Source organism: Hippoglossus stenolepis, chromosome 24 (genome assembly GCF_022539355.2).
Source record: "Hippoglossus stenolepis isolate QCI-W04-F060 chromosome 24, HSTE1.2, whole genome shotgun sequence".
Taxonomy (NCBI): Eukaryota; Metazoa; Chordata; class Actinopteri; order Pleuronectiformes; family Pleuronectidae; genus Hippoglossus; species Hippoglossus stenolepis.
Window position 1 is genome coordinate 2,099,395 of NC_061506.1, and position 27,363 is coordinate 2,126,757.

The window sequence follows — 27,363 nt, forward strand, 5'->3', positions numbered from 1 at the left end:
TTAGAAATGACGGTCACCCCCCCCCCCCTGCCAGGCTGTTTCAACACTTTTCACATAATCCCTGCAACCACAGTCTAATCTTCGCCTGACCATCCGGAGAACATGAGCCAATCAGAGCCTCCACCTGAGCAGGGGGCGTCTCTGTGGTCGACAGCGAGGGACGCACCGTAAACAACAAGTGATTGGAATCGATTAGTGACACTTATCACCTGATTGTGCTGCTCCCGTCTTTAAGGTCATTGTTCAGGTTGTTGTTGTGCTTCACTCTCACGGCCGCACGTCTGTGTTCAGAGACGTCCGCGACCTTGGTTCGTTAAAACGACTGATATCTACGAGTGTGTGAACTTTAAATTGGGTTAAACTGAGTTCAGATAAGTTATTTACCGCACACAACAATCGTGTTATTGAAGAGATTTTTATTGATTCACATGAAGAGTTTGACACAGATGAACAGTATAATCTGGCCAAGAAACACACACAGACACACAAATATACAAACATGATTGTGTATTTGCTTGGTCAGGATAAGATACAATCATATAAATGTATGTTTTTCTTACAAAGGAAATGTAGGGAACAATAGAAATCATACGATACAAATAATAAAAATATATAACAACATCCGTAATGCTCAAATAATAAGAAATACACACGACAGAACGATTCACAACCAAAACCAAGTATCTCCCACGAGCAACCAGTGTTTGTCCTACTTGGCGTAAAGCATCTCTTTTCTCTTCACGTACATCGAGCTGAGAGAAAACACCGCGTCGGTAAAGACCGTGGGCAGCAACGGGTGCAGCTGGAAGAAAAACCGGTCCAGCGCTGAGACCAGCAGGTATCTGTACTTGGGCTGCCCCGACATGACCGCGTGCATCATGGCGTCGATGACCACCGCCGTGTCCTTGAATCCCGCCTTGCACGTGGAGAGGAAGTACTCGCTGGCCATCTCGATGTACTGGCGGTTGAAGGTCTGCTTGCGCTCGTCGTCCAGTTTCTCCCAGATATCCAGACCCGACTTCATCCGGATGATGTTGGTGGCTTGGCCGAAATTACCCGGCTGGATGATGCTGACCTGAAAGTGGAAAAGTTACAAATCAGACGCTGCATCAATCTAACGTCACGCTCGTGTCTCTTCATTTGTCCTATTATCTTTAAATTATGAACTAAAAAGACGAAATAAGTTAGAAAGTTATAGAGTAAAGTTAACATGGAGAAGAAACTGGTTGCTACCACCTCGTCAGAAGAAAGTGAACATGTGACGTCAAAACAAAAACAAGGCTGCAAACTCGGAGTCAGTTTCCTTGCATGAGTTACACCTCGTGCTCCACGGTGGATGTGTGTGTGTGTGTGTGTGTGTGTGTGTGTGTGTGTGTGTGGTGTCACAGGATTACCGTACCTTCACACCAAAACTGGCCATTTCCACTCTCAAGCAGTCGGCGAAGGCCTCCAGGCCCCTCTTGGACACGCTGTACGCTCCCATGTTGGGGCAGTTGAAGAAGGAGAAGATGCTCGACACATAAAGCATCCGACCTGCGGAGACGGGAAACATCTTCAACATCACCTCCATGATTCAAATGTGACGTTACACTGAAGTACGACATCGTACCTTTAGCAGCACGGACCAGAGGCAGGAATGCGATGGAGGTCCTGATGCAGCCAAATAGGTTGATGTCGACCATGTTGTGGAAATCTTGAAACGTGCTCCACTCGATCTCGGACCAGTCGGTGATCCCAGCGTTGTTCACGACGGCCCACGGACCTGGCAACGTAGAGGTCAGAGGTCACGACTCAGAATGAGACGAAGTGAGTCTGTGGTCTCGTGTTGAATTTTACTTTCTCATGTCACAATCAAATCTTCACATGTCACGAAGATACGTCACTGACATCTATGGAAGCTCATTTAAACCAGAACAATACAATATTTCGGAGTAATGATAAAAATGAAATCAAAATAATTGTTAAAAGTATTGCCTTATAACTCAAAATGTATCTTTCAAAATCTAAAGTTGTGAGAATGAAAGTCAAAATCTAGACACTGTAGTTTATAATGTTACGTAAAGTGCAGATAAACAATAAACACTACTCATCAAACATCTGACAGTAAGAGCTCAGAATCTCAGCATCATGTTGTTGTGAGACAGAAACTCTCACCCTTCTCCGGCAGGTTGTCCTGGACCGTCTTCTTCGCCTGCTGCACGTCCTCTTCCTTGGTGACGTCCAGCTTGAGGATTATCAGATTGCTGGACGTCTGCCTAACCAGACTCTGGGCCCCGATTCCCTCCGGATACAAGCACCCGGCGAACACCACAAACCCTTTGTGGTTGAGGCATCTTGCCAGCTGGTGTCCGAAGCCGCTGTCGCAGCCCGTTATCAGCACAGCGTGGCCGCGGCCGTCCTGCATGGGGCTGGGGCGGTGGCGAGAAACCAGCTTGGCCAGGAGGAAGAGCAGGAGGGCAGCGATGGGGATGATGCCGATGACTTGGCCGATGAAGAGCGTGTTCATGCTGGCGACTGTGAACCACCGTGTCTGACGACTGGCTGATAGTGCTGCCGAGCTCACTATATATACACTCATTCACAAGACTGCAACAATTGATTGTGAGGGCTGTGCGGTTTGAGATGTGTTGGTGTGTGTTTGACACAATTTGTTCAGCTTCTCATGTGACGTTAAAAGACAACCCAGGAACACACAGTGGATTTTAAAAGTTGGTCAACATGTTCGCTGAGGATGTAAAAATGATTTTGTTGGGAAAACCCAACGTGATAAAGTCACACGGCTTTATGAGGATTACAACTTTTGAGGGATTACGCTTGATAATAATACTTTGACAGAGTTTCTTCTAATTCAGTCGTTACAGAGCCTGTAAGTGTAAAAACAGCCTTCTTAAGTTCTCATTCGTCCCCACGTCTGTCCCACGACTCAACAAGGGGACGTGTTGTCTGGCACGTTCTACACTTGGGTTTTCCCACTTGGGTACTTCCCATGAACGGTCGTTAGGAGTCTCCCCCTGTGAGTCATGTGTCCTGAGGGACTCTTCTTTCAAACCACCTGTCGTCCCTGGTCAACATGTGGACATTGTTGTCTTCTGACTGCTGAGTCCTGACCCGAGGAGCTGGCTCTCCTGGGCTGTGCCAGTTTCCCCAGTGTTCAGGTCAGGAAGCGTCTCTACTTCAAACTAAGTATCAGCCACAGAAAGTCCTGACTTCCATCCCCAGGAAGTTTACTACAATTCACACCTCAGGACACGACTCACTGGGTCAATGACTCCCAGTGACTCCCAGTGACTCCCAGTGGAAGCAACAGCAGGGAGGTTCCAGGACTCCCAGCATCAGGTCTTTGATAAGAAACGTCTTCAGGAAGCTCAACCCAGTCGACCTGTTTCTATCACTTGGTTATCCCAGTAACTTATTTCCCAAAAGTTTGATGATACCACTTTCATGGTTCAGGTAATTCTCAGAATCTGATCAGGTAAGCATTACGCTCACTGAACACCAGCAGGAGAGAAAGTGTAATGAACAGTCTGATGGGAGAGAGAGGAGGGGAGGGCCTGGGAAACTACTGCAGCTCTGTTCCTTTATCTGCCTCCATGCGGTTTCTACTGTGACTATAAAATACTCATGTATCCTCTGCTTTCTCCTTTAATTACACTCATTTGATAAATTATGTGTTTTACAGAGAAACGTTAAAAACTACAAGGACTCAAACCTCCACCACTGTCCCATCTTAACATGAACTGTCTCCATTGAGGCAGCTGCTTTATTCTAATTTGTCCTGCCACAGTTTCTTAATGAACCAAAATATTATTTACATAAGAGATCTATAACTGTGTGTTGTGCTCTGTCCGTGAACAACATGTCTGCTTCCTGCGAGTGTCATCAGTGCAGTGCATCCGAATCGGTTTGTGCTTGAGAGCCACAGACTGGATTCTGTAGGAAACGCTGCAGGGGAAGTGAAACCGATTTTCTGGATCCTCGTGAAAATGTAAAGCCTCGTTTCCTGACCCCTTCTGTTTCCATGGCGATCTGTCCAGAGGTTTTAGCTTAATCCTGCTCAGCAACAAACAGAGTGAAAACATTCATCTCCTGCACAAAGTGAAACTGTGTCCGCTCAGATCTGTAAGTTAACAGCACATATAGACATACGTAAATGTAGGAATATTGAAAGTAACACATGTGGTGATGCAGAGACATTAACTCAAAAGATAAACAGTAGTTTTCATAACTAAATTGTATTTTTATTAGCGCCACAGAAGTGGTTATGAAAGAGCCAGATTACACGGAAACAAGTGAAGTGGTTTCCATGAATCGTGGTGGTCGGAGTCCGGGAGGAACTCTTCAGATTTTGGTGCAGATCCAGATCAGGGCACAGATCCAGGTTTTGTTTTCACTTCCTTCAAACATCGTTACATATCTAGTTTTGCAACGATTTCCCAGAGATTCACTCACAGATCTCATTTGGGGAAGAGAAATCTACGTCATTTGGTTCATTATAAAACTCAGGACACGTTGCCTTGACAACACATTGAGATTAAATGATCATTTAATGCTGATAAATACATTTTGTGAAGTGATAAATTACAAAGCCCCACAAGGAAAATACTCAGCCGCCCATTCGTTAGCGACTCAGTTTAATCTCTATTTTAATAATGAGTAATAATAATAAAGTCTCTATATTCATATTAACTCGACAGCAGAAAACAAAAGCACCGTTTTCATATTTATTTCTGGCCTCACGCTTCAGAGGCAGACGTGTGACACGATGCTGCAGAACAGAAGCTGTGCTGAGTGACAGGTGCGAGTGGGCGGCAGTCGAACAACAGTCTGACAGTGTGGTTCATGTTACAGTAAGATGCGTTTCACTTAACGGGTCACATGTGATGGAGCCAAACAAACTGTGGAGGCTTTACAGTGCGGAGCAATGGCGCCCCCTGGTGGAACAAACAGAGCATTGCAGATGAATGTGGCAGGAGTGTGAATAAAAACAAATAAAATGCCCAAAATGTTGTTTTTAGCTGCTTTTCAACATTGTGTCTGTGAAACCTCTTTAAAATCCAGAATACCTATGGAAAAATTTTGCATAGAAACTAAATAGACTCATAAATCAATTCTTAATCATATTTAGGAATATTTTAACAGTACTCAATATTTGAGGTCAGATTTATTGACCTTGGACGAGCTGTATTGTTTTTATGGATCACCACAAAAACTATAAAATCAAAACTGTGGGAAGAAAGATATAAAAACGTCCAAACAAATCCGCGTTGGACATTAATTTGTTTTGTTTGGTTGAATATATTCACTTGAAAGATGGAATGAAAACTAGTCGTCACAGATCCCCCCCCGTCACGCTGGTAAGGATTTAACATCTTGCTTAAGGGCACTTCAGAAGTTAAGAGGGCCTGATAGCACATTCTTCAACGACTGTGAAGGGGAAACATTATTTAAAAGATGGAACTATGTTTTTAAAGAGTCACGTCTTCAGTAGGAACTGATGGGACTCGGACTGACAACCACGCACAGTCAGAATGTGTTTCCATGAGAGTATCGTCTGTTTTAATGAGTTATTCTAGTTTGTCTTGATACATAATAATGTCTGTGAAGCTCATGATGATTATATCAGTCTTTGATCAGGAGGCAGTGGCGGTCATTTCTAAGTAAAGAGCTACCAGGGGCAACATTCTTGTGTTGTGTAACGTGACATAAGACAGTGCTACAGTACCTACGATCAGATATTACACTCAGCTCGGAGAAATCTGTGGGTTCAGGGAGAAACATCTCCAGACAAACCAAATCCAAAGCCTCTGGAACAGCCACCAGGCGACGTGATGGACCAATTGATCCGTGTCTGGATTGTCTGGATTCTACACAGTTACATGTCGTCGCTTCCCAGAACACACTGGTCCAATAACACGGAAACATCCCAACACACCGGGCTCTGCGGTCCAATCAGGTTTCCACTTTGCCGTAGGTGCCGTCAGGCGGTCGGTAGTGCTTGGGGAAGGCTTTGAGCTGCAGCGAGTTGAACGCGTACTTCCGACATCCCACGTTCTTCACGGTGTTCTCTCGTCTGCAGCCCTCGCTGAGGAGACGGAGGAGGAGGAGGAGGAGGAGGAGACGGAGGAGGAGACGGAGGAGGAGGAGGAGGAGACAGAGCCAGAGGAGAAACAAAAGCAGATGTTTGACGTGAACAACTTGTTTGCGACAGACAAATGAATTTGTAATCTGATGCTGCAACTGTAATAAGCTCCTGTACTTAATACCACAGAGTAAAAGTACTATTTTACAAATAAAATACACAAGAGTACGTTTTATTATTCCATGTCCTCACAGAAATTTGGCCCACGACGGGAACACTGAGGTGTTTCCCTTCTCCACTTGTGCTCGACTCACCTGAGACGCATGTTGGTGACGTGTGAACGAGGTTCAGAGACGCAAAGAATAAATAATAAAACATCAAACCAACTTTAAACACCACAGAATGTCAGTGGAGACAGTTTTTATTCTGCAGGTGGAGGCAGACATCCTTTATTAGGGAAGGACAGCGGCTCAGGACGGGAGCTTCTCTAGGGTTTGTGGTACATCGAGTGCAACATGTAGCACGGGACACAGCGAGAGCTTCAACATAAAACTGCTCTTTTAAACTTCATAGGTGGGAAGAAAACAAGTAAACAAAGAAAGGTCAATTTGAACCCAAGCGACAAACGTTAAAGCAATAACTTCTCTTTAACACAATATCCGTCTGCAGTTGATATTTCTGATGCAGCTAAAACAAACCATTTGAATTCACACGGTGCTTCAGGGCTTTGAAAGCTCATGCAAACTGTTGAAATGAACAGTGAACACTCGTGGTAAAGAAAACATAAATATATGCATATTGCAGTAACTACACATACGTAGCTGTGATATAAAGTGACGACAGCGTGAGCATGGCACAACCATAGTATTCACATAATATGGATTATTTATATATATATATATATATATATTTATACTCTTTGTAATAAGTTAATTTAATTTATATATATATATAGATGTAGCAAATATTTAGGCAATACAAGCATTTAAATACAGTGTATGTACAGCGGTACGAGTATATTCTCTGATACATGTGGATTTAATAAGAATAAAAGATTGATTTGTTTTAGGAAGCACTTCAGTGTGATAACAGAATTATAAAGAATTAATCAGACGTGTGTTAGATATTTAAATTATTATTTCACGGGGCCTGATCCTTGAAAAACCTTTTCAACATTGTACATAAAACAAACTGCTGCTTCCTCACTTCCCTGCTTGTTCATGATGATGCATATTTATCAGATGTGTATTCATAACATTTCAATTAAACTCAAAGTGGAACAAATACTGTTGCTTTGGTCTGACAGAGGTCGCGCTGAGCGAGATAAACACATATATAATACTGCTAAAAGATGAATGAATAGTTTGGGACATTGGTTAATCAGTTATCAATCTTTTTATCTGACTAATAAAATATAAATCTTCTTGTTCTGGTTCAATCCGTGTGTTTGAGGTTTATGGGCCCATCCGAGCACCAGACTCTCCCAGAGGAGGTTATTCTGGTCTCATCTATTCTCTTACTGGGTCGATCTTAATGGGACGGAGCCTTTATAAAAATCCAGGAAGGAGACTTGATGGTTTCAGACAAATACACGAGTCTAACAAAGCTGAATTAACCTGATAAAAACCTGACGGAAGCGTTTGGCACGAACACGGCTACATTCCTCATCTGCTCGTCTTAAAGCTCGACTACCAACAAAGTGACGGACCCACGACATCCACCATCTAAAACTGTGTAAAGCTAATTTCCACTGCAATAGCTGCGATCTGTACCCGTTTCTCTTTGTGTACGTTACAAGGAACAAAGTCAACACGTGGACGGACGCGATCGGGTCCAGATAAATGCTCTGAAGGACGAAGACACATTACTACACGAACACATTTCCCCTGAAAGTCCTAACGTCGTACATTCCATCAGGAGCCAAACTACAAACTGCATCGTAAAGAAGATTTAACTTCACTGAATTGATATGAGAGCAGATGTGGGTTGAATTCCTCACTCACTGATTGTCATGAGGCAAACTGGGACCAGTTAAAGTGCGTGAATCCAACATGTCACCGTCTTTATAAATAACCTGAACCCATAAAACACCTCAGCCGGGCTCCAACAGGCTGTGAATAAAGATGGACGACTCTTCTCCTCTTCATCACGCTCTCCGGGAACGAAGCTCAAATTCAAAAAGCTGCAGGATCAAGGTCATCACCGGACTTTCTGGTTCGTTCTATTGCGTGTGCGAGGTATTTAAAAACATGCATGTGCAGAAAAGGGAATCATGTTTATTTTGAAGTCTGTCTGATAATTAATTCCTGACCCTAATAAGGTTTGTTAAAGACTTGAGTCAAAGTAGAACTCGGTCAGTGAGAAGTAATATCTGACCACGATCTGCTGCAAAGTGCTCGGGCTGAAGTGGAAGCAAACAACCTCCCGTCTTCCCAAAAAGCAGGAAGACCTAAAGAGAAAAGAAAATTAGCAAATGCTGCCTGAAAATATATCAAATCTGAAGTATACTTGATAGAAGCTTCTGTTTCCTCGGTGCAGAAGCACATGGAAGACGACGATGAATCAAGCTCAATGTTTTGCATGAATGCAACAAGCAGCTGTTTCTGCAAAGGTCAAATCATGTATCTGTTTCATTATGAAAGCTACTAGCAACAATAACTCTTTCCTGAAAGCAAGTACTATGTATAAACTGCTTATTTTCATACATATCTCAGTTCTGTCATTTCTAACTTTCAGAAACAATCCCTTTGTGTTTGTTTCGTTGTGAGTGAGCGTTTCTTCTTATGACTATGAAGAACAAGGCAGAATCTGTCCATTAGAGGGCGCTATGCGAAAATCCACAAACATAAATTCAGGTTTAAAGTCTCCTGAAGGCCTGAAATCTACATGTTAGTGCAGAGAGGGATGGTGAGGTGTCTGCTCTCATCATCCAGACGGTTTTCAACATGCTGATGTTGAGTGTGCAGTCCAGCTGTTCGCTCAGCCACAGTGTTGTTCTATATCTGAAGATTATCCACATGAAATCATCCAGACTATGTTCACACTAAACCGGCTGATTGGAAAACATCAGTGTTTACATTTAGCCAGTTTAGTGTGGATGTAGTGCTGATGTCACATGTATGGAAAGTGAAGTAAACCATCATATCTACACTGAGATATAATCCGTGTTTACAGCACATTTCCTGGCTCGTGAACCATGTTCAGTCAATCAGAAAGTGTCCATAAACAAATCAAATAAAAGACAGCGGGGGGGGCGTGGCCCTCGATGGGGGATTAGTTGCGTAAAGCCCCTGGTCAGGGTGGGACAGTGTGTTCATGCTGTCCAGTGTTAATGTGCATGAACTACACACACTCTCACTGTTTCAGAAACTCCCTCAGGAGTCAGCGTGGAGGTTTCCCACCCCTCCTCAGTAACACGGCGTTATGTTTTGCTGTTAGTCAGTCGGCTGCTCGCGGCCGCTCAGCTGCAGCGGAGCTTGGCCAGGAAATAGGCCACGCTGAGGAAGATCCACACCACCAGGAGGTTGGGGCTGAGGGCCAGCAGGGGCAGCGAGTACATGAGGCTGGGGTCCAGCCGGAAGTCACGCACCGGCAGCAAGCCGCTCAGGTTCTTCTGGATCACCCCCTCCCTCGTACCAATGCTGCCGAGCCACGCCGGTGTGAGGAAGAAGAAGAAAAGGAGGAGGAAGAGGTGTGGAGCAGCAAATAAAAGGGTTGGAAGAAGGAGAAGGAGGTGGTGGGGGAGAGGTTAGAAAAAGGAAGGAGAGTGAGATGGTAAAAGATGAAGTATAAAGGCAATGAGAGGGGAACAGGTGATGGAGGAGAAGATAAAAGATGGGAAGGAAGAAGGAGAAGAAGGAGGAGGAGGAGGAGGAGAGGGAGCCGCATGTTTCGCACCAAAGCCAAAATGAACATATGTCATCATGCACAGAGGTGAAATGGCAAAATAACGGGCGACACGGCCACAATGAAAACGAAGAAGCCACCGCCACGTAACAGACGGCAGTTTCCACGGTGTGACAGAAAAACAACACCAATATTTAAAAGCAATACAAAAAAATCATATTGCAAATGAATCACGAAAAACAATCCCGTAAAAATCATGTCGCGGGAAACAGAGGGAGAGGAGGAAGAGAAGAGAGAGAACAAAAGAGAAAATTAAGAGAGATGCTTCGATCAGAAAAGGAAAGAAGATAAGAAAATACAACAATGGCTCCATGTTTATTTACCTAAGACATGGGGTGAAGGAGGGAACTGAGGGGAAAGGGTGGAAAATGAAGGGATGAGGTGAAAATTCATGCTATGGTGAGAAATTCATAAAAAGATCCTAGATAATACCTGCTGCAGAAAACCTATGAACTTAACTTCAAGTTACATTGTTCTTTACTTCCTTTTCAGGGGGGGATAAAGGTGAAGGGAATAGATGCAGCATCTCAAAGCATATTCCAACATGCATCGCAGCTTAAACCCAGAACTAAATCAAAGTCTAAAGATGAAGGGAAATGTCTCATGCTCGGCGGCTGATGAGGCGGGGGGGAGAGAGAGGAGAGATGTGAGGAGCAGGAGAAGTGGGGGAAGAGGTGAAGACACGTCGTCGAATCATGCGAGTGTCTGTGGGGGGGTGCAACCTTAACTGAGCACAGGAGTGATCACATCTTTTACACACGAGCGCAGCAGGAGAGACACTTGGAACACAGACAGACACTTTGGACCGTTGGTAACGTACTCTACTGACTTCTAGGTTTAATGTTGCTGACGCAGCGTAAAGACAAACTAAACACGTTCTTTATCCCGTTGTCAACAGGCAGGAGGTTCAATGAATGAATGAAAAGACAAAAGAAGTAGTGATGACGATGGGGAAAATACTCTAAGTTTAATACGTAGAGAAAAGAAAAGACAGACAAGCACAGGAGGAGCCTCTCACTTGAACATTGAAACGTTTCTTCACTGGAACTAAAGGTTTTCAGCTGACTCATGGTGAAGCTACAGTAAAATACTGCATCAGAGAGTGAATATAGAATCTGAAAGCCTCAACCAGACTGGACTTGTTTCTCTAGGTGAACACAGATCTTAAATGAGGTGCCACAGTGTGAGATTGGACATGCTAAAACATGCTAACACCAACACAGAGGCCTGAATGGAAACCAGTAGGATGAAGGGGAAAAACTCAAGGGGATCTGGATTTCCATGCTTCGTTTATATTGCTCAGGTTTATGTAGTGTTTTCATCCGTACGTGTGCTGTGAAGGCGTCTTACCTGCGCATACAGTCGAGAGCCTGCGTGAAGACCTGCGGCGCCATGCCGTGTTCGTGCTGCAGGATCAGGCACTGCTCCAGGGTCACCGACATGGCCGTGCGGTCTTTGGCGCTTTTGCAGCTGGTGAAACGGACGCCGTTCAGCCGGCGACAAATCTGAGGTGGAGGAGACGGAAGAAACGTTAATTTATGTCAAACGTACGTTCAAACACAAATAAGGTTCTTGAGTTTGTCAGGAGCGTCACCTCGGCCGCCTGCCACAGGACGTCCACGTTCTTGTTCTTCCTGGCATGAACGTTCTGCCCCAGAAACCTCAGCAGCTCGGGGAGACAGGTCTGAGAACGAGACCTCGGGAGGCCTGAGGGGTCGAGGGGATACATGAGGAAGAAAAGATTAAATCTGGAGAGAACTAATAACTGAACCTGTTAAAATATATATAATAATAATGCATTATTCTGAGGTTTGAGTACTTACAGTCCTCAGGCAGGACCTCTTTGAACTGTTCGTAGTACGAATTCAACCTGGACAGACTCTCCAGGTTTATGATCTCCTGCAGGGACGTGTCTCCGAATCTGAACAAGACATAAAATGGATTTGTCTCCATGTCTTTACTCTGTTCACTGATTGACTTCACGTCGGCGCTGAAACATTTTTCTCACTCACTTCTCCGCCAGCGTCTGCTGCTCGTTGATGCCGACGTTGAAGTGCACCGGCTGCACCCTCAGCAACATGCCGCTCTGGATCTCCCGAGGCAGAGCGTCGAACATGGTTCCCGGCAGCGGGATGCGGACGTTGAAGCCGTCTCGGTTCCCGGTGATGATCGGCAGCATGTCGGGCGCCGAGCTGCCGGTGGCCTGGGTCACCTTATAGTGAGGGGAAGGAAATGTTTGAATGATTGATGAGTAAACGCTGCTGCTGCACATGAAGCAGCTTCAGTTTATACAAAAGGCTGAAGCCATTATGTGTTTAAAAGGACATTATATCGTAACTGTGACACTAAAAATTTGAAAAAGCTCGACCATATGATTCATATACATATTTACTATACATAATATATTCTAACACACACGTTTTTACCTTAAAGGTGACGTTCCGCAGATCCATGATGCCGACGCTCATGTCCTCCAACATGGACAACTCCTCCCCTGAAACACGTGTATAACAGACAATTCATGACTTTTAATAACTTAATAATAGGTTTCTCTGCAGGTAAAACCTGTAAAACCTGTAAAACCTGTAAAACATGTGATCTGTAAATACAGATCAGGTGTCTCCACCTCGTCTGTGTGTGTTTGTACCGTAGGTGCTGAGCAGGGACTCGTACTGAGCCAGGAGGCCGATGGTGTAGAGCTGTCGGAGGAACCCGTTGTCACGGAGACAGTTCCTCAGTTTGATGATGAAGCCGCAGATGAGAGCGGTGAGCTGCATCACAAACACATCAACACGTTAGAGACACTGTGATTTCAAGTTGTGAGATGAAAACTACTTTGACACAAATCCTCTTTTTTAACTTTAAACGTCTTTCTGGTTTGTCGCCCGCACAGGAGCGTGGGGGTGTAGGTCTGAAGGTGAAGAAACCCTCCCCCCCCCCACTTGTATAATAATCTGTGTTTATTTGTCATAAATGTGACACCGGCACCAACAGCTGCATCTCCGTCGTCCTCATGTTTACAATATTCGCACATTCATGAACTTGTGATTGACCCCCCCTGCTGTGACTCACTCAAGCGCATTAACTAAAAGACGAAAATACACGTTTATGTAAATGCTGATGTAAACATGTGCGGGAGAGAGTCAATGTCACGCTGCTGTGAGTGTGTGTGCGTGTGCGCGTGCGCGTGCGTGTGCGCGTGTGTGTGTGTGTGTGCGAGCGCTGACCGTCTGGCAGAAGACCACGTCGCGGCGGTACTGCAGCGACAGGTCCATGGCTATCGTCGGGGCGGTGTCCTGCATCAGCAGGAAGACCATGGACTTCTTGGCCTTGTCGCTCATCATGGCGACGCACTCGGTGAGCGTGGTGAGGAGAGGGTACAACGCCTCGCTCCACTCACCTGACACACACATACACACAGATATAAACAATAATAGAGGTTAGACAAAACACAACTGAACATATATCAACATTGGCTCAGTTATGAAAGTGAATCTTTAGGTTAAAGTTGATATTTTTAGACTTTTTAGGACAGAGACAGGAAACAGATGGAACAGAAGCAACAAGGAAAGCAGAAGCGATACGTTTCCTTACAAGTTAAACCTCCAGAAAAAAACCACAAACTTTATATTACCCATAAGTAAAAATGTCCCTATTAAAACATTAAAACGTTTTTGAAAATACCTGTTTTGAAATTTGAATGTACTACACCAAATAAAAACTTTATTCCTTGGTAAACAGCTGTAGGCCTGATATTAAGATCCGCCCTGAGAGATCCAATCTGCTCTAAGTTCCTCTAAACAGATGTGGTCTGACTGATCGGATCTCAGATGCCACAATGCATCTTGGGTGGTTTCAGATCACTCAGGACGGATGTTGATATCCTGTCTTACGTATTAGTCTCTGCCCACATCTCGTATGTTCCTGTTGAACCCCAGTCCTGCAGAGTTGTGGATGTAGAGAAGCATGGGCGGAGGAGGCAGCTCTTACCTGGGTACGCCTCCTCAGCACCGGGGCTTCCATCTAGAAGAAGGGATGGAGGTGCAACATGCATGATTAGCGGGCGCTGCGAGCCACACGAGGCAACAGAGAGACAAACACACAGAACACTGCAGACCACGGTGAAGAACATCTACTATTCAAACATAAGACTCGTTTGGCTTCATGGAAGAAGACAAAGGTGAACAGTTTGTCTGTCTTGTGATTCGACCACAAGTCTGAAATACAAAGATGTAGGTGTGTACGATTTCCTGTTGAGTGTTAGTTCAGACAGAAAGTGTGAAATGATATTCAGAAATACCAGAGCTGCACTCGAGTGAAGAAGAGAAGAGGAAAAGAAAAGAATGAAGTGAACGTACAGGAGTCGTGTTCAGGATGAGTGGAGGAGAGCGCAGGCAGAGAGGATGAGGAAGGTGGTGGAGGAGGTGATGATGAAGGTGGAAGTGGGGATGAGGATGATGATGATAGAGATTCCTCTGACATATTTCCTGGGTTGATCCAGAACGCTCGTCTTTTTCCTCTGTTACCTTGTTGTAACCACAGAGAGCAGTGTTATCCTAAACTTCTCCGGTCGCTGTATTCAAGTACACACTGAATTAAATTGCCCTTTGTGTGTGTTTGTTTGTTACTAACCTTTCTTAATGCCGCCACCCTGCTGGTCACTCTGGGTACTGTCCTGACTGGCATCGCTGGGCCTCCTCTCCTTCTGGAGCAGTTTGTCGACTCGCTGGATGATGCACTCCAGAGATTTATCCACGTTCACCCAAACCTTCTCCTGGAGGAGAAAGAGCGAGAGGCACCACACTGAATCTTGTGCTTTGACTTCCGTTTTCACATTTTAGATTCAAAACCCTGGAAAGTCCCGTCGTTGTTGGTGTTTCCTGTTTTATGAACGCACCCATTCCTCTTCATGCCAGTCCACATGTAGCGAGGATCGGCTGTTGCGGCCGCTCCACTTGGCGAGAAGCGTGTCCTGGTCGTTGCGGAGGACCACTTGCTCCGAGTCGGCGGAAGGAGACGCTTTGGAGGCGATGTACTCCGGCCGCGCGGCGTTCAGGGCCTGAATAGCTGAAGCCAGCAGCTTACAGTCGCACACGGTGACCAGCTGACGAGTCTGAGGGGGGTGGATATCAGAATTGTCAGTTGAAAACATCATAACATAATTTCACGTGGTTGAATATAATCCTCTTTCTCCTGCTCTCACCTTATCAGCCAGGATGGCGAGCGTCCTCTCCAGTCCGCTGGCCGATCGGTCCTTGGCAGCGCGGGAAAGCCTCTCGGCGTAGTAGCTGACCTGAGTCTTCAGCGTGTTGATGTGGGCGATGATCTCTTTGGCCCGGACGATGTCCTGGGGTATGAAGACGATGGACTGCGAGCTGGAGAGGGCGCTGCTGCAGGAAGCAGAGACACCAGGTCTGAGCACATTTCCTGTACGACACGCTTACCTTCTCATAACATAGACAAGATGGACGTCATGTCTCGGAGGCTCCAATTTAAAAAATGATTTATGTCCAATGAGGGGAAGAATAATCACAGAATCACATATCTCTGCATGCACATGCCTTCTCTGAACTTTGACCTTTACTTCCTACAGATAAACACAAGACAACGTGAAACAACTGGGTGATGTCACTCACTTTGTAAATTCAGACACAGCTTTAGGAGAATTTGACAAATTATTTAAAATGATTTAATGTTGATGTTTTAGCGATTAAAACAATGTCTGAATTTACAAAATGAGCAGTATCTTAACAAACTTATCGTCCTGCTATAACTCACATACAGTACAAGTGCTTGGATTAACACGTTCCCCTCAAACACAACACTGTTAATACCGATGCATGTGTCAGTACGTGACATGTCCGAGCTGCTCACCTGTTTGTCTGCGGTGAACTTAAACCTTGGGTTGTATAAGTCATGGTTTCTATGTGGTGGTTCAAAGTGGTGACAGGCAAACAGCAAACAAACGAATGGAAACAAGCAAAGCGGTGCAACAACTCACCATCCCTCCTCATATACGCTGATCGGAAAATAATACAAACAAAATCAAGAATTCAACTGAACCGCAGAATTAATGCAAAAGTTAAAGAAACAATGCATTCGTTCGTTCTATGTAAAAAAAAAAAAAAATCAATCAACAAAATAACTTCAACTGCATCAAATGAATCACAGGTTTGAACCGTTTAAAAACAATACGAGTGGAAACTATGAATGAAGCAAAGGAGGAGATTCAACTCAAGAGCAGATATCATCAACCAGGCATCTGTGAACTTACTGTTTCTTCGCCTCCTCAAACTTGTGGATGAGTTTCCTCAGGCCGCTGTTTTTAAAACCCTGGCAGTGAGCGGCCGGAGCTCCGATTGTTATCACATCATACGTGTGCTCTGCGGGAGAAACACGCAGACGGGACCAGCGGCGTTTAAAAGATACATCTGCGTGTGAATGAACAGAACTGTGAGCCGGGAAGTGAGAGTGTCTCACCAAAGCCCAGCTCGTCCTGAACCCTCATCCTCTGAACGTGGAGGTTGGTTGGCATGAACTCCAGCTTCCTCTCTGCCTTCAGGTTACTGGCTTTGAATGACGGACCTTTTAAAACAGAAACAAAGGGATCATGTCAACTGTTTTAAAACTCACCTGGCAGGAGGCCACTAACAATGTGTGGGACACCAACCTCTGTAATCACTGAGGTCAGACAGGGTTTCCTGGTATGCTAGTATTATGGTCTGGTACTGAGAGACGATCTGTCGCCGCAGGTTCTCCCAGCAGGGGGACAACTCTCCCAGCTCCTCCAGCTCGCAGACCCTGCAGATGAAGTGGGAATTCAGCAATTCATCTTCCAAGAAAAGTAAAAGACATTTCTAATCTAATTGTTCCGCAACAAGAACCTAAGCTCCTGTAGAGGTCCGAGATGTACATGTGTGTGTGTGTACCTGGCCGCGTCCTCCTCCAGCAGCAGCTTGACGAACTGTCTGGGGATGTTGACCGACAGGACGCTCTCAGCCATCTGCTCCAGCACGCGTAGATGTTTCCCGTCAGTCGTGGGGAAGCGGTACATCCTGGACATTGTGCCTCCGAACACTGAGGCGCAGAAGATTCAATTAGCTCGCATTAGATTATTAAAGATTAGATCAAACTGTTAGTGTAACCAAAACACTATAGGTGTTATTTCTGGATCTGCGACATGTCCCTGAGGTAAACAGATACGTCCCGCTCTGCAGTGACAATCAATATATTTCTACTTAATAAGATTAACGTTCTGATGTGTCTGTGAACACGGAGCCGTGTGGGTAAGACGGCTGGAGGGCGGCGAGAGGGCGAGAACAGGGGGAACGTTACATCGCCTGGATGTTCTGGAAATGAACCATAAACTCAAAGAACCTGTGTGTGGTCATACCTGAGCGCAGCAGGGTGTCTTTGCATAGCGAGGCGAACTTGATCCGGACTCCCATCGACTCCGTGAGGCTCTCGTCAACAGTCAGCACCGTCTGCAGGACACGTGCATCAACTCATGTTAGACTGAAGGTCGACTCCGGTGAGCAACAACCACCTCCACCGCTCTGTGCACCCCCACGGAGATAAGTCACTCCAACGCCACATGTGAGGCTCTGTGTCATGAAGCCGGTTAAGTGAGTTTTGTTGAATTTGTTTTCACAGACAAACAGGAAATCGCTCCCACGTGAAACATTATTCATCAGGTGCCTCAAATCTGATTAACAGCAGGAACAATCTCAAATAATGAATTAAACTTCCTCCGGTTCGTTTGAAAACAATGAGCCAGCGGCCGTGGGCGAATCCGAATGTAATTCCCGGACTCTCACCCGGCCGTTGATGCCGTCTGGCAGGCGGTTGAGCGACATCCTCTGGTCCGCTCTGTCCTCCATCTGCCAGGCTGTGACGGTGATGTTCCCCACCCGCACGTTCTCCGCAGATCTGCACAATAAAACCCAGTAATTCAGTGTAACTGACAAAAGGAGCAGAAGGATTCACAGACTCCAAGGAAAACTTTTAAGGTTATGTTGTTGTTAAGATTACAAATGTACAAAGAGAACTTTTAAAGAATACCTAAAACATATGTAAAACAATAAAAACAAACACTTTAAAAAAGCCAGGGTGTGTGTGTGTGTGTGTTACCTCAGTTCCAGCTGTAATCTGTGGCTCTTCTCCTGCAAAATCTCCTTGACAGGAAAAGTGCTGAGCCCAGCAGGTACATCTGGACAGACAGAGAGGCAGACGCATGTTTACACTGCAGTTCACAAACTACCTCATCATCTGAGAGCAAAGTCCACGCTGGTTTGTTTTCCAGCCTCAGTTCAGAGGGACAGAGACGCTCAGTGGCGTAACAGAGCTGTAACAGCCCCCACGTTAAATGACTCCAGGTCGTACCGTGCCCTGCGAGCGGTCCTTGACGTCATAGACGGCCAGTTTCACCTGCGTCTGCTGGTTGATGTTGGACTCCTGGAAGAAGGCGACGCTGCTGAGGAAGATGGGATTACTGGTGCCCTGTGGACGGAGGACGTCACACAGCCACTCAGCAACATTTCTGTGAAACAATAACTCTTAAAAAGTGTTATGACGTTATTTCACAGTGACTTGAAGAGAGACGGTCGCCTTGGAGCAGAAAAACTAAAAGTCTGACCTCTATGACCTCAGTCTGGGCGTGTTTGGTCCAGAAGGCCTGAGGCGGCGTCGTACAGCTCACTGCTACAAAGCTGTTGGGCTTTCGATCCAGAGCAGGAGTCACCAGGTCTGTGCAGACTGGACGAGAAGACACACACACACACATGCACACAGACATAAACACACAGCGCCACAGTCAATACTCAACAAGTCCACAGGCAAACAAACAGGCCATTTGAAACCCGAGTAGCAGGTTTGGAGGAAGTCGTGTTGTCGTGTGACCAAAACAATTAAAAGAATGATGTCAACTTTTACCTGCATGTTGTAACACTGATCTCGTCAAAAGGACAAACTGAGACATTATGTCTGTGTTACTCACCGACGCTGAACTCCAGCACAGGCTCGTCTGGGTCCTGACTATTTCCTAGAAGACAAACAACATCAGGTTTCATTCTGAGCTCGAAGAAACAAGTAATGAAACTGGCTTCAGTGGGAAGTGTTGACGGATGAAGAGCTGCACTCAGGGATCGCTGCGGTCGGAGCAGAGTGTGGTTGAAGAGGCCGTTCGCTCCCACACTAGTTCGACTCCCTGTGTGTGTTTGTGTGCGGGTGGTAACCACCAAGTGTGCAGATGTATTTTCTGTGCTGCTGCAAGTGGTGACTTTAATGAGTTTTACCTTTGTGACTAATTAACAGCTTTTATGAATGAACGTTTTTCTTGTTTTACTTTTCATCAAACCTCCGTGAAGACTCAACGCCCTCTTACCTGCGAGAGCGAGGCCGATCATCTCGTCGGACAGCTCAAACGTGGTGGCCCGGTACACCGACCACGGCCTCTGTGTCCGGGAGCCGCGCTCTCTGACCCCCGCCATGCCTGTCCGGGACGAGCGGGCGACACACCGTCACACACTCCCATGTGATGAGCCCCACTTCCTGCGTAGATCTCATTCACCTCTCTACATGGAGAGAGGAGGAGGAGGAGGAGGAGGAGGAAGAGGAGGAGGAGGAACTCATCATCACACTGATGCTCTGTGCTGCTGTTTATAAAATGATACTTGGTCAAGAGAAGAAATAATTTCAACCACGCGCATGAATTTAAATTCACGATGCGAATACATCAACGCCTACGGCCGCAGCGAGGAGGACGGAGATGTGTACAGAGCGAGAAACAAACAACACAGACAGATCGCAGAGATAAGTGGGCAACTTGTGACGTCTTCAAGGTCAAACTCATGAATAACAACAGCCAACTTCAAGGTCAACTCATCCAATCTGCATTTCTACCTCCACATCCCATCTGTTAAACTAGATTCATTTACCTGTTGCTTATTAACATGTGACATGTCTCTCAAATCCGCCCCCTGTTTTCTACATGAGAGTGAATTCTAGGTTAGCGGGGATGTGGTTGTTTTGGAAGCTGCAGTTTCTCGTTGTTGAACTGACGACGTGTTGACTCTGAACTGCACAAACACCCTCTGACTGCAGCCTCCACAGTTCTCAGCTGAATCAACATCCCTCTGCTGTATTAGACAACACTATTGTTAGACCTAATAAACTGGTCAGTGTATGTTTGTCTGTGGTTCTGCAGGAAGGTGTTTATTTGCATTTGCGTATCTGTGTGTGTGTGTGTGTGTGTCATCCCACAAATTAGCATTTTCTCTGCCTCTGTTAAAGTTATCACCCTACAGAAAGTTGATGTTGCTAAGAGACTGTACGTTTCTCATGAGGTCCCCCGCAGTTTATTTTAATTCCTTTTCTCTTCCTCACCATTTCCTTGTCTGTCGCCTTTCTGCCGTGATCCGCAAATCTTACTAGAATCGTTCCGTGGATCTTCTGGGGTTTGATTCCCCGGAGGTTTGTGGACGAGCCGACATCCCACTCTCCTCGTCTTCTCCTGCTTTCGTTCCCTCTGTCCCATTTTGTTAAGGAGCAATTAGCCTATTTGCAGCAAAGCGGCGAACGCAGGGGACAGGAGCAGGCACCGATGGTCTAGTTTGACAACACGCAGATGGAGATCTCTTCCGTCTATCTGGGTAGGATGGTGCTCAGTGATTCAGATTAAGGTCAAAGTTACAGTAAACAAATGATTTTTGAGATGAATATATGTAATTTAAAGAATATTTAAACTCTCCTACATCTTTTACAACCAGACGCACACATTCTTATCTTAACTGTGGTTCTGGGTTAATAGTTGCTGTCCTACTTCCTCCTTATAAACGGTCCAGCAGTGATCTCCCTTGTCCCACTTTTGTCAGCTCAGATACCGACGTCCTACATCTGTCAGAGTAAACATCTGGAACACGACCTGAGGATTTCTCTGTGGGCCGAATCTCTACAGCCACTTGGTTGCTTGCCGTATTTTCAGGGCTTTTCTTTCCTTTGTGTATCGAGGACAGAGACGGATGCTACCAGATGCCACCAGATTACCAGACGCCTCGCATCTCTGGTCTTTGTTCACAAACCAAGGAGGAAATTTCCAGTCTGTCGGCCAACTGGAGTCACATTTTCCACACCCAAAGCCAAAAATTACTTGCTTTCAACTTTCGTTATCAAAAACTGGTTCCTACACATCATCCATTTACAGGCCTCTTGCTTTTTACGGCTTGTAGCTTCCTGATATTGTTACACGTTAATGGTTCGAGTTGTTTTCTATCTTCCAAAAACATATAAACAAAGATAACCCAAAGAGCTTCAATCTATAGCCGTTACTTCAGTTTCACTTTGTCGTGCAACCTGTAAAAGAGAAATCTCTTTGTTTTAACACACCTCAGATCAATGAAGTCATTCAGCAGATCTGGGAATTCACCTTCTTGTAAAAAGAGCATAAGAGGGATGGTAGAAAAAAGAAAAGAGTGTAACGAGCAGAAGGAAACGAGGAGGTCAAACTCCAGAAATCTTCACTGAGCAGAAATGCTGCCATAAAAGGGAGCTCCAAATATAGCCTGCACGGTGTGTTAGTGTTTGTGTAGGTTTGTGAGTCACATGAATTGGGGCACACACACACACACACACACACACACACACACACACACACACACACACACACACACACACACACACACACACACACACACACACACACACACACACACACACACACACACACACACACACACACACACACACAGTATAGGCCCAGAGCTCCTGACACATAAAACCCTCGTACAGGATTGGCAAAGTTTAGATTCTGGTTGATTAGCAGTATAAACAGACTTTACAGATCGTTCTCACAGGAACTGGCCTGGTTGTCCTGGAATCAGGTCCTTGTTTAAACTATTGCGGATATTAACAGATAACTTCCCCCTCCATTACAAAAACTCTCCACCCACACGACAGAAAGCTGCAAACCTGCTCAGGAATAAACTTTTAATTCAAATTAGCTGTTTCTGGAAGATGGGGATGAAATGACGAGATGTTCAGGGTTGGACGATTTGTTTTGGCAGCGCAAAAGTCATCATTAAAGCAACAAGTTCCATCATGAGAGGTCATTGAATAAACTAAAGAGGATCACGGCAGGTTTATAGGCTTCTACTCAACCTCTGCACAACTGTTTCTGATTTGTTTGCCTCTATCTGTCGACTCGCTGCAGAGGGAACTGAACGCACGGCCACGTGTTTGAAGCTTCTGTGTCAGTTTCATCCTTGAGCGAGAAAAGACAGACTGGGAGAAGGAGAAACAGACTGGGAGAGAGCGAGAGTCCAGCTGACCATACATGGTGAAACCCCATTTTCAAGCCTTCTCGTTGCCAAGAGGACTTTAACACACTTTTAGAGCGTGTGTGTGTGTGTGTGTGTGTGTGTGTGTGTGTGTGTGTGTGTGTGAAGGTCAACACGTTCTTCTAAATTTGGTTCCTCCTCGACTCTTTTCACACCAAATCCAAGCGAAGCAGAAGACAAATTAAAGTGACATCCCCGAGATGTATTTACCAAGTGTATCCTCATTTTCCACTTCACTTAATCGTGTGCAAGAAAATCTGGTTTCGGTTTTAAAAAAGCATCTTTTTCGGAATGAAACCAACTTGTTCCTGTTTCAACAAGGCTTTCATTTCAACAAAATGCTTTCAGTGGCTATAAGCAGCACAACCGTGTTCGAGTTAAATCAAACCTCTGGCATGTGAAGAAGAAAGTTTCCATAGTCGTGATGAACCTGCATTACTGAGCCTGAGAACCCAGCAGGGCTACAAGGTTAGTTTGGGATTTAAGTGGCGCTTAAAGGGATTACGGCTGAAACTAATCTTAAAACCTTTGCATAGTTCAACATGTGTTTTACTACGGCTCACAGCCACAGGGCCAGAGCTTTACATTGTGTAACTACTGAAAATAATATCAGGCCCGAGCCCTAGATCATATTTGTGAGGGTGTTCAGGGTGAATCTACTCACAGTGTCTGGATGGTATGAAGGTAAAGAGGAAGTGAGCTGATCCAGGTTCAGTGAGGATGAGTGGCTCCCAGCTCAGAACCTGAAAAGACGTGAAAGGGAAGGTGTTACATTTCAAATCACAGCTCATGTGTCAAGATTCATCAGATCCAGGGTTTAGATTTACAAAACGCATTCCTCCATGGTTCGACACCAGCACGTTTACATTTGTGTGTGCACATAGTTTCATAGCTTGACTGAAACGGAGAATGTGACGTACAGCTTCACATCCTGGACACTTTTCCATCGAGTGTATGAACGTCATGAGTCCAGTTGGTATTTTTTCCAATGTGCAATAAGTACAAAATAGTATAAATAGTTATGTCACAAACACAAATTTGCCCCCATGTTGCTCCATTGAGCCGATAATAGACACACACACACAAAACCACCCTGTGTGTGTGTCTCTCTGTGTGTGAGTGTGTGTACCCTCTAGGATCAGCATTAGAATAAAGCATGAATAATTTCCTTAGAGGGACGGAGCAGCTGTGGCCCTTTCACATGAAAATGAGCATCACCCACACCCTGTATCTCTCACACCCACACCCTGTATCTCTCTCTCTCTCACACACACACACACACACACACACACGTCAGCAACAGCGACGTCTCAATTCTTGTCAAGTTCAAGTCTGAGAGAAATGACTCGTGGTTTTGAAAAGTTTTTCCACCGAAGCCGTGCAAAGTGCTGCGACCTTTCTGCGACCCTGCATCACCACAAAAGGTTGATGCACACCACATTAAGATTTTCCATTTGAGCTTGAGCTGAAAAACCACGAACGGCTCAGTTTGTGTACGAGTGAGAAACTGCCACTTCCTTCTGTTGTTTTCAGCAAGTGTCCTTTGATGCGTCTCTACAGCAACGACATAAATTATCAATCTAAATCTAAAATATCGCTAAAATATCCTCACTTTCAAGATCCGAAATTTAATTTGTCGTCACGATGACAGAAGTTCGAGAACACACACCAGTGAAGAAACGTGTAAAGCTCTAATATTGATGGGAGCGGAACACATACATACAAATATTAGTTTAGTGAAAGCAGAATGAGCAGATTGTGCTTTGACACTGGGAGTATCTTCACACTTAAACCACTTCCAGTGCAGCTGTGAGTTAAACAGAAGACGGGTCTATTCTGGCAAACGCTCGGGGGGGGGAGGCTGAAAGTAGAAGTGAGCTGCAGGGTCGAGCTACGAGTCTTTGACTGACTGAGAGGGGAAAGAAAACTGCAGGCCTCACATGAAGCAATTCATCAACCACACATCTCCACTTCCTCTTATTGTACAAACATGAAATATCTTGGATACAGGCGTCCACCATCTTGCACTGTGCCAATCACCAGTCAGTCTCAGCTGTCAATCATTATGTTCCACCCTGTTCTACATCATCAAATCACTAATTAAAATCAAACGTTTGGTCCTTGGACGACTTGGCAGCTCCCCAAAAGTGAAGCCAAGTCACAGGGCAAGATGGTGGCGCATTTATGTGAGACAGGAAGAAAGTGGAGACTCGTCGTCCATCTTTATTTACAGTCTATGATGAGGATTGTTCGGTGGTTGGGTGACATCTCGTCTCCCCTACTTCCTGTGCTGCTGGAATCAAAGGAAACTCAATTAACAGCCGTTCACTGGTAAGTAAACAGCTGTTCATGCTAAACATCGGCCTCCACACTGCACCATAGACTGTCTATAGAGATCATAGACTGTATATAAAGATCATAGACTGTATATAGAGACCATAGACTGTATATAAAGATCATAGACTGTATATAAAGATCATAGACTGTATATAAAGATCATAGACTGTATATAAAGATCATAGACTGTATATAAAGATCATAGACTGTATATAAAGATCATAGACTGTATATAAAGATCATAGACTGTATATAAAGACCATAGACTGTATATAAAGATCATAGACTGTATATAAAGATCATAGACTGTCTATAGAGATCATAGACTGTTTTTAAAGATCATAGACTGTATATAAAGACCATAGACTGTATATAAAGATCATAGACTGTATATAAAGATCATAGACTGTATATAGAGATCATAGACTGTATATAAAGATCATAGACTGTATATAGAGACCATAGACTGTATATAAAGATCATAGACTGTATATAAAGATCATAGACTGTATATAAAGATCATAGACTGTATATAAAGATCATAGACTGTATATAGAGATCATAGAGTGTATATAGAGACCATAGACTGTATATAGAGACCATAGACTGTATATAGAGATCATAGACTGTATATAAAGATCATAGACTGTATATAGAGATCATAGACTGTATATAAAGATCATAGACTGTATATAAAGATCATAGACTGTATATAAAGATCATAGACTGTATATAGAGATCATAGACTGTATATAAAGACCATAGACTGTATATAAAGATCATAGACTGTATATAGAGATCATAGACTGTATATAAAGATCATAGACTGTATATAAAGATCATAGACTGTATATAGAGATCATAGACTGTCTATAAAGATCATAGACTGTATATAGAGATCATAGACTGTATTTAAAGATCATACACGGCACTGACACTGTAAACAGTTGTATAAATATGTCTTTACCTTGAAGCAAAGTTGTACCACAGCAGTGACCGTGTCAGTAAACCCCCCCCCCTGCATCCGTCTCACGTCTCGTGCAGCATCTCCCTGTTATTATTCTCTGCAGAAGTCCAGCAACAAGTGATATGACGGACAGAAAGACAAACCATTAGCACACAGCATGATGATGCATTTTCTTCCACATGCAGCAGAAAAACACGGCGTCACGCTCCGTGTGTTCCCGGGTGATGACGACGCTGGTAAAGATGAGACTCACGTACCCGAGGACTCCGACCGCTGCCGGTGGATGTAAACAAACTCACGCTGCAGACGCCGTCACGCAGCAAAGAGACTGCAGCCTCTCCCTCTCCTCTTCCTCCTGCTTTCCCATCTCTCCCTCGCTCTTCCTCACACCCCCCTCTCTCTCTCTCTCTTTCCCTCTCCCGACAGCTCGCTGCTTCCCAAACGGCCGAGCCAATTAACTCTTTGTGTGCCTGGTCTGCAGCACTATGGCTGCATCGATCCCTGGTGGAAGAGGTAATAATTCTGTTTTATAGCCTGCCATCACGGGGAGGACGCAACCATAGAATCACACTTTAGTATCTATAGAATAACACAATACCATTCCAACAGCACCACAAACTCAAGCCTCCATAATAACACAACCTACACAGTCTTAATAAATAACCGTCCTAAAGGGCAGATTCACTGCAGGACTGTGTGAGTGTCAGATAGGTGTTCCTAATAAAATGACTTCTTGGTGTGTTTGCTGGTTCCAACGCAACAATCTGCTGCTTTTCTCTGTTTTATGGTAAAAATAAAAATTGCTTTGGACAAACTAAGACTCTAATATTTGAATACATAACTAAACAATTACTGATGATAAATATAATAATAATATAAGTTTGTTTTTTATTCCTGGCTGCACATTAACCATCGTATTTGCCCTAAAATGTTTGATACGTTTTTTGCCATCAGCTCCATGCGGTGGTTCCTGCTTTGGCATCGCTCGCACGCACACGCACACGCACGCACACGCACACGCACACGCTCGCACGCACAACAAGGAGGTTTCACTCTCCCTTTCATGCTTCTCCATTTCCCCCCTGCTCATTAATAATTGACTAAACAGTTGCATCACAGCTCGCAGCATCAGCATCAGAGCGCCTCGGCTGGATGCACGGCCCGATGAGGCGAGACACTAAAGAAAATGGAGTTGTGCATCAAACACACACACACACACACGCAGCATCACTTTGAGTGTGTGTGTGTTAACATGTGGGCTCATGGTTTTAATGTCTAACAAGGTTACGCAACTTTCACACACACACACACACACACACACAGGATAACAAAATGAAAAACTACTCCGCAACAGTTCCATTTCTTCACATTTCTGTCAACACTTTGTTAAATGTGCCCTGATGAGACTGACGGGTGGATGAAGAGGATGCTGCAGCTCATTAACGACCCACTGAACGCACATCCACATGTTGTGTAAGCTGTGTGTTCCTCCTCCTCGATATCAAGCGGCGAGCATCTGTGTTGATGTCACACACGCATGTTCCCCGTACATGTGACGAGGGCCGGAAAAAAGCACAAACAGAGGAAGACACGTGAGATGAAGATGAACCGACAGAGTTCAGCTCGACCCTCTGGAGGGTTTTGTGAGTCATCGCACACAAACACACACAAAGATATGAAGGCCACAGACAAAAACAATACACATGTGAATTCAAATCAATCTGACAGCATCATTTATCCCA

General features: G+C 44.8%; 2 protein-coding genes across 2 annotated transcripts; both read right to left on the minus strand.

Moving 5' to 3' along the window:
- Window positions 1–543: 543 nt before the first annotated feature.
- zgc:113142 (uncharacterized protein LOC503524 homolog) lies at window positions 544–3,441 on the minus strand. The gene is made up of 4 exons (XM_035149997.2): window positions 2,155–3,441; window positions 1,610–1,762; window positions 1,400–1,533; window positions 544–1,075 (listed from the first exon to the last, which is right to left on the minus strand). The coding sequence occupies exons 1-4, from the start codon at window positions 2,576–2,578 to the stop codon at window positions 710–712; spliced, it is 1,077 nt and encodes a 358-aa protein (XP_035005888.2). The 5' UTR covers window positions 2,579–3,441; the 3' UTR covers window positions 544–709.
- A 1,084-nt stretch (window positions 3,442–4,525) lies between these two features.
- LOC118103211 (inositol polyphosphate-4-phosphatase type I A) lies at window positions 4,526–26,017 on the minus strand. The gene is given in 29 exon segments (XM_047339045.1): window positions 4,526–6,082; window positions 11,336–11,490; window positions 11,580–11,692; window positions 11,809–11,906; window positions 11,998–12,197; window positions 12,412–12,479; window positions 12,633–12,756; window positions 13,213–13,385; window positions 13,976–14,008; window positions 14,344–14,511; window positions 14,618–14,759; window positions 14,883–15,098; window positions 15,189–15,372; window positions 15,987–16,004; window positions 16,260–16,368; window positions 16,466–16,570; window positions 16,656–16,786; window positions 16,915–17,062; window positions 17,379–17,469; window positions 17,803–17,914; window positions 18,116–18,167; window positions 18,170–18,194; window positions 18,368–18,484; window positions 18,621–18,739; window positions 18,981–19,025; window positions 19,368–19,557; window positions 22,982–23,060; window positions 25,622–25,718; window positions 25,879–26,017. Coding segments are annotated over 26 exon segments (2,985 nt in total). The 5' UTR covers window positions 19,474–19,557; window positions 22,982–23,060; window positions 25,622–25,718; window positions 25,879–26,017; the 3' UTR covers window positions 4,526–5,949.
- Window positions 26,018–27,363: the final 1,346 nt, after the last annotated feature.

What these genes read in the sequence shown, in the direction of transcription:
- zgc:113142 (XM_035149997.2), bottom strand. Translation starts at nt 2,578, where the DNA reads ATGAGTGTATATATAGTGAGCTCGGCAGCACTATCAGCCAGTCGTCAG. An exon ending in GGACAACCTGCCGGAGAAGG is followed by an intron (nt 1,763 to 2,154) that starts GTGAGAGTTTCT and finishes CTACGTTGCCAG; the next exon opens with GTCCGTGGGCCGTCGTGAAC. An exon ending in TGGCCAGTTTTGGTGTGAAG is followed by an intron (nt 1,076 to 1,399) that starts GTACGGTAATCC and finishes TTCCACTTTCAG; the next exon opens with GTCAGCATCATCCAGCCGGG.